Source organism: Umbelopsis ramanniana (genome assembly GCF_025399195.1).
Source record: "Umbelopsis ramanniana AG unplaced genomic scaffold K450scaffold_21, whole genome shotgun sequence".
NCBI lineage: Eukaryota > Fungi > Mucoromycota > Umbelopsidomycetes > Umbelopsidales > Umbelopsidaceae > Umbelopsis > Umbelopsis ramanniana.
This window is the reverse complement of record NW_026252107.1, coordinates 322,167-328,166: the sequence shown is the minus strand read 5'-3', so window position 1 is coordinate 328,166 and position 6,000 is coordinate 322,167. Positions and strand designations below refer to the sequence as shown.

Sequence of the window (6,000 nt, the reverse complement as noted above, 5' to 3'; positions counted from 1 at the left end):
CGCGTACAGCAAACTAACTAGCATAATGTGCAATGTTATTGGTGTGTCGCATAAAAACAACACCAACGGCTATTATCTGATAACGGACAATTCCCCATCCATGCTCCAATTGCAGTTCGAGATTTGGTTAAGGCTGGAGAACATAAATGTCTATACTTAACTACCAATTCACCGTTCTCGAATCCAGTTGAAAAATTTGTTCGAAAGCGGGATGATATAATGACAGACATGCTGATTGAGGGAGAACGACTGAATGGTCATCGACAACTCTGATCCTACGAACATAATGCGAAAAGATGCTGTCAGTAAAGTGGTAGGGACATATAATAACATCAGAGGGCCTCTTCCATTTATGCGTTGACTTCGGAGTTATTCAACGTCTATTCTATGTAGGCAGGACTCAGTGATACGATGAAACGCATCACATTCTGCGTCCACTACTGATGCTGTGGCACTGTTACTGCTCTCATACATAATCTAATAATCAACAACGCTGATGCTACAAATAGAATTTAAGAAGATGGAGAGATTCAGGTGATAGAAAGACTTGAATGACAGTGGAGATTTCCGCTGGCAGGACTCAGAGTTACGATGGAATGCATCATATTCTGCGTACACCAGTAATGCCGTGGTACTTTCAAAAAGATTTTGTGATTAAGGTGGTGCGGCCATTTTGAATAACCGCGGTAACAGAAAGCTTTTCTTTGTTAAGAGGGATATATCTGTCTCGATGTTAATGTCAAACTATATGAACAATAACATCTTTCATCTGATGTTTTGGCATGCTTTATGAACTTTCTATGTAGTCCGATAGCCTTTCTCTTTGCCTCAATAGTAGTATGGCACAAGGTGAATACCAAATTTTTAATGTATCCATCCAACAGAGTGACCATCTTTCATAGGAGGCTCTAAGAAGCCTCGAAACATCCAAGATATAGTTTGATGGTCGTGATCCTTCAGTTTTGCCGTCCATCGCGCACCATATCCTTCCTTGTTTCTAACTTCATAGGCTAAAATAGCATGCTTAAGTTTTATCATGGTAAGTGTTCGTTTAGGAATTCAAACCATATTATCATAAACCTACTGGGAGTTCATGGAGATTTCTCCAGACTGGTCTTTGCAAGATCTTTGACAACACCGTATTTGCTGCCTCGTTTTTCATTTTTTCAGCTATTGCGATATGTAGTTACTTCACAGTGTATGCTACCAAAATCAGACTAGATACCTACTGCCTTTGCAAACACCCCAAAATTTTGCTTTTAGGTCACGGTGTACGTGTTTACTGAATGCTTTCCCTCCGACAGTTAAAATAGAAGGTTTTACTCCTGGCCTGACGCTTGAAACTGCGAGTTGATGCAAATGCGTAAAAGAGGCCATACACTGCTGTAAGGAAGGCGGCATGACTTCTAGCGTACTGCTTCCCTCCGTAGTCCTTAGTGATAGTAAAGTTCTAATGTCGTTGGGAACCACGAACTGAAACTTGATTTGAACGACATGAAAGAATCCCTGACTCAAAGATGTAGGAACTTACATCGCGGAAAAATCGTAGGATTATTTCGTTTTCGTTTTCAGGTAGGCTGTCGATAGTTGAAAACATTTTTTTCAGCCCTTCCTCAAGTTCAAATATTCTAAGACAAATAGCAAGTTCACTAACATGTTGATGTGCTGATGATTGGTTATCATTATTGTAGCCCTACCGATGAGAGTTAGTAATATTCAAAGTTTCAAAGGGGGACGTTCGCATTTCGTCCGGTATTTTCCCTTTTGAACCATAGCACACATTCATGTTATCGACCAATGCCCGAAAATACGGTCGAGAAAGTGCTCCTGACCAAGTTGCCTTTTCATCCTGCTGCAGCGAGCAGAGAAGCATTTCTTTAAGGTGCAAGTAGGCATCTGATGTAAACTATTCAATATGTGAGCTCCTACATAGAGAAAGTCTTGCTACTCTCGGCAAATCTTACCAACTCTTCTTCTTCGGAATCTTCTATAAGTAGATTGTAATAAATGGAATGCATCGCAATATCTTCAGCTGCAAGCTTCGATAAGATAGATTTCATAAGGTTGTCTGTTATAAAGGAAGCACGTTGAACGCGTTTAGGCTGGTGTTCCATTTGCATTATTGAATGCGTTTAGTTGGCAATGATCTATTTATGCAGGTCAGCGTTTAGGTACGTTGCTGTAGCTGTCTACTTTAATTTACTAGGCGTGATGCGACTGCTCTTCCGTTGAAGTTACACCGCATCAGCAAAAAAAGTAACATAACAGAATGGTTTTGGAAGTACACCCTAACAGTGAATTGAACATATTAGTTGTAAAATATACAATAAGGGTAGCGTCTCTCCCAAAATCTCCGTATAGGGGATAATGATAGGAATTATAGCAGCCAAGTCTTCAATTACGCTGGTATGAAATTGTAAGCCTAGGCGGTTTGTATACTTTTGGAAACAGCTGAACTTATAGCCATTAACAACACTCTTAGACTGCCTTTCATTGACGACCAATTTTTTTTGTAAGTACAAACAGAAACAAAGTAAAACGGATTCGCACTACGGTATTATTAGGTCAAAACTTGGTTATAGATATAGAAAAGTCAAAGGAGTTCACTACTATCGACTCCCTCCCGAAAATGGCCAGGTAGAGATATCAGTTACGTTTGTGCGTTGGCATTCCCCTTCCTATATACAGAGCTGTGGAAAGTGTCCTGGTATTCTAGAGTTGCTGAGATAATTTAACAAAGTTGATTTTTAAATTTGCTCCAACTGGGAGCTGAATTCCTCAAGCTGGTTAGCCAGATCTTGGTATTTTGCTTGCAAATCATCATATTTCTTTTCCTGCGCCTGTATTTCGGCCTCCAAATGATGACGCTTCCTTTCAAAGTGTTCTGCTTTGACATCCGCTTCTCTGAAACTGAGATTGGTGTTCAATGGCTTTGATAGGATAACCTTCAACATAACATGTCAATTGTGGTTGCTACTTACTTTTGAGTTGTTTCACGTAATGCCTTGTCCGAATTCTCTAACTCTGCCTCTAACAAGGAGATTTTCCGCTGCGCCGCTTCATATTCCTTGCGAATATCATCTTCCTTGTTTTCGCCCTGCTTCAAACGCTCAACTTCGTCCTGCGCTTTTTCTAATTTTTCCTCAAGCTGCTTGTTTCTATTGTTCAGCGAGTATATTTCTCGCTCCTGTTGAGAGTTCAAATCTTGCAAAGCTTTCAGTTGTTGGTCCAAAGACTCTGCGCGAGCGTTCGCCTGATCGGCAAGATCGCGATAGCTGTTGATTTTCTATTATGTGCATAAGCTTTCCATTTAGTTTTCAGTTGCATGTAAGGAACTTTTTTTACCTCGCGTAGCTTATCCATATTGTGGTGAAAGTGGGAAGGAAAGGTAGATGAAGAGACGGAAGACGAAGCTGTGACTTTCAAATCAACACCGCCGTCCAATGAAATACACTTAACGTCTAATCACGTGAAACAGCCAAGCCTCTGCATCCTGCGCAAATTTCAAAAGCTTCCATTTCTTTCCTAACTGATCTCTACCTGATAACTGATTCATAATGGTTCGCGAAACGAAGCTTTACGAAGTCCTCGGCGTTGCTCCTGACGCTACAGATGCTGAACTCAAGAAGGCTTACCGCAAATTGGCTTTGAAGTATCATCCAGACAAAGTACGTAGTCCAATCAACCATTCGTACCTGAATTGGTGATTAATATTCCAGCCACATAACCGATTACTAACCAATGCTCATAGAATCCTGAAGCCGGTGACAAGTTTAAGGAAATCTCTCATGCTTATGAAGTTCTTTCGGACTCTCAGAAGCGTGGCATATATGACCAGTTTGGTGAAGATGGTCTGAATGGTCAAGGTGGCATGGGTGGTGGTATGGACGCCGAAGATTTGTTTTCTCAGCTTTTCGGTGGTGGTATGTTCGGTGGCGGTGGCCGTCGCGGACAGCCCTCTGGACCCCGTCGTGGCAAAGATATTGCACACAGCCTCAAGGTCAGCCTCGAAGATTTCTATATGGGCAAGACCACCAAGCTTGCACTTCAAAAGCATGTCCTTTGCTCCAAGTGTAATGGCCGTGGAGGAAAAGAAGGCGCTGTTCAGACCTGCCGAAACTGCAATGGTCAAGGTGTCAAGGTCAGTCTCCGTCAAATGGGCCCTATGGTACAACAAATTCAGCAACCTTGCCACGAATGCCGTGGTGAAGGTCAAATCATTAACGAGAAGGACCGTTGTACTGCTTGCCATGGTAAAAAGATCATTTCTGAGCGCAAGGTTCTTGAAGTCTTGTAAGTACCTTTTGTTGAATCAAGATTAGCGCTTTTTTAAACATGACCACTAATCCATCGTATCATATTTCTTATTCCTTATCCAGTATTGACAAGGGTATGAAGAATGGCCAGAAGATCACTTTTGCCGGTGAAGGAGACCAATTGCCCGATATTATCCCAGGAGATATCATCATCGTTTGTAAGTGCTTTACAACCAATACACGACTTCATGACTCTAGATATGACGATAAGCTGACAAAACACCCTTATAGTGGAGGAAAAGCCCCATGATCGATTTGAACGCAAGGGCGATGACCTTTTGTACAATGCTAAGATCGACTTGCTCACTGCTCTTGCTGGTGGTCAATTTGCCATCACTCACCTGGACGGTCGTGTTCTCCTCGTCAATATTCTTCCTGGTGAAACCATTAAGAATGGTAAGTCACAAACTGTATTCAAGTTGTTGGTGATTCTCTTTATTTAATGTTCGCGATGATTTTCACAGGTCAAATGAAGATGATTCCCAATGAAGGTATGCCTACCTACCGCCACCATAACACTGGCAACCTTTATATCCGATTCGATGTCGATTTCCCTCAACCAAACTGGACCGATGAAGAGAAAATCAAACAGTTGGAGAACATCTTGCCTCCCCGCCAAGCTCTTCCCGATGTCCAAGGAAAGCAAGTTGAAGAAGTTGTCCTTGCCAACGTCGATGAATACCAGAGTGCAAGAATGGATAGCGCTGGATTTGAGGATGATGACGAAGAAGGAGGTCAACATGGTCCAGGCGTTCAGTGCGCACAACAGTAATTCCAGTAAACTCGATAGATCGCCAGTTGATGCACTTAAATATTGGCTTACCATCAAGCGACATTCACCAAATAGTGAAAACATACTTTTTTTTTTTCAATTCAAAACTTTCTCCATTTCAGGACAATATCAAATCAGAAGAAGAGGCTGTTCATTAGTGTTACCTGCTTCCTTTTATTTTTCAGTCTGTTTGATTCCTCATTTTTCAACGGCATGTACTTTTTTCCCCTTCTTTCTATCTCCCCTTTTTATGTCATCAATGTGTTAGAGTTAGTGCACGAAATATATGAGCGTAGAGAAGAATGCATCTTGTTTTTCTGTGATAAATGTATGTTTGACGTAGCTTTTTCAATCGATATATGTCACTATTTACATGTAGGAGTACCATAATGCGCAAAACAGAAAAGAAATAATAGAGGGAAGACCATAGCAAACATACAGCAATGTTTGTCATATATGTTGGTGCGTTGAATGACCACTCTTGCTCAGGCTGGTTTGAATTCTCTAATAATGCCTCCCGTTTGTCATTAACCAATATCTTCAGACATTGAGTTATGGTCAGCATTTATAAGTGGCATATATCATGGTTTTTCATATAGATGGCGAGCTCAAAGGTTGGTGACGTAGTTTACTGAAAATCAATTTCCCCCCATAGACATAGCTACTAGAAAAGAAACATCATTTGTATCAAGTACTTTTCCAGTAACTCAATGACTGTCTTCGCTAGCAAGAAACCCACTGCACCTCAAATATGCTAACCTCAGCCATCCAATTTAAATCACTTGCATTTTACCATTTCGCCTACCGATTGTTTCAGTCTCTTCTTGCTCAAAAGGTCTTTTTGTTTTGGTAAGACCTAAAATAATACAATTAGATGTAATAACGAGTTTTAGACATGGTTCGCTTGCTCAA

General features: G+C 41.0%; 5 protein-coding genes across 5 annotated transcripts; 1 reads left to right on the top strand and 4 right to left on the bottom strand.

The window, feature by feature from the left end:
- Positions 1–288, bottom strand: K450DRAFT_237536 (uncharacterized protein). The gene has a single exon (XM_051588443.1). The coding sequence runs from the start codon at positions 228–230 to the stop codon at positions 36–38; it is 195 nt and encodes a 64-aa protein (XP_051445545.1). The 5' UTR covers positions 231–288; the 3' UTR covers positions 1–35.
- Positions 289–491: 203 nt separating this feature from the next.
- On the bottom strand, positions 492–1,489 carry K450DRAFT_237529 (uncharacterized protein). The gene is made up of 3 exons (XM_051588442.1): positions 1,230–1,489; positions 1,085–1,170; positions 492–1,023 (listed from the first exon to the last, which is right to left on the bottom strand). The coding sequence occupies exons 1-3, from the start codon at positions 1,399–1,401 to the stop codon at positions 865–867; spliced, it is 417 nt and encodes a 138-aa protein (XP_051445544.1). The 5' UTR covers positions 1,402–1,489; the 3' UTR covers positions 492–864.
- Positions 1,360–2,159, bottom strand: K450DRAFT_237523 (uncharacterized protein). The gene is made up of 4 exons (XM_051588441.1): positions 1,965–2,159; positions 1,698–1,906; positions 1,572–1,628; positions 1,360–1,464 (listed from the first exon to the last, which is right to left on the bottom strand). Exons 1-4 carry the CDS (start codon positions 2,118–2,120, stop codon positions 1,434–1,436), a joined length of 453 nt encoding a protein of 150 aa, XP_051445543.1. The 5' UTR covers positions 2,121–2,159; the 3' UTR covers positions 1,360–1,433.
- A 303-nt stretch (positions 2,160–2,462) lies between these two features.
- K450DRAFT_237520 (uncharacterized protein) lies at positions 2,463–3,403 on the bottom strand. The gene is made up of 3 exons (XM_051588440.1): positions 3,346–3,403; positions 2,982–3,286; positions 2,463–2,910 (listed from the first exon to the last, which is right to left on the bottom strand). Exons 1-3 carry the CDS (start codon positions 3,361–3,363, stop codon positions 2,748–2,750), a joined length of 486 nt encoding a protein of 161 aa, XP_051445542.1. The 5' UTR covers positions 3,364–3,403; the 3' UTR covers positions 2,463–2,747.
- Positions 3,404–3,531: 128 nt separating this feature from the next.
- On the top strand, positions 3,532–5,523 carry K450DRAFT_237513 (uncharacterized protein). Its single transcript, XM_051588439.1, has 5 exons — positions 3,532–3,668; positions 3,752–4,293; positions 4,380–4,474; positions 4,548–4,712; positions 4,781–5,523. Exons 1-5 carry the CDS (start codon positions 3,558–3,560, stop codon positions 5,086–5,088), a joined length of 1,221 nt encoding a protein of 406 aa, XP_051445541.1. The 5' UTR covers positions 3,532–3,557; the 3' UTR covers positions 5,089–5,523.
- The last annotated feature ends 477 nt before the right edge of the window (positions 5,524–6,000 follow it).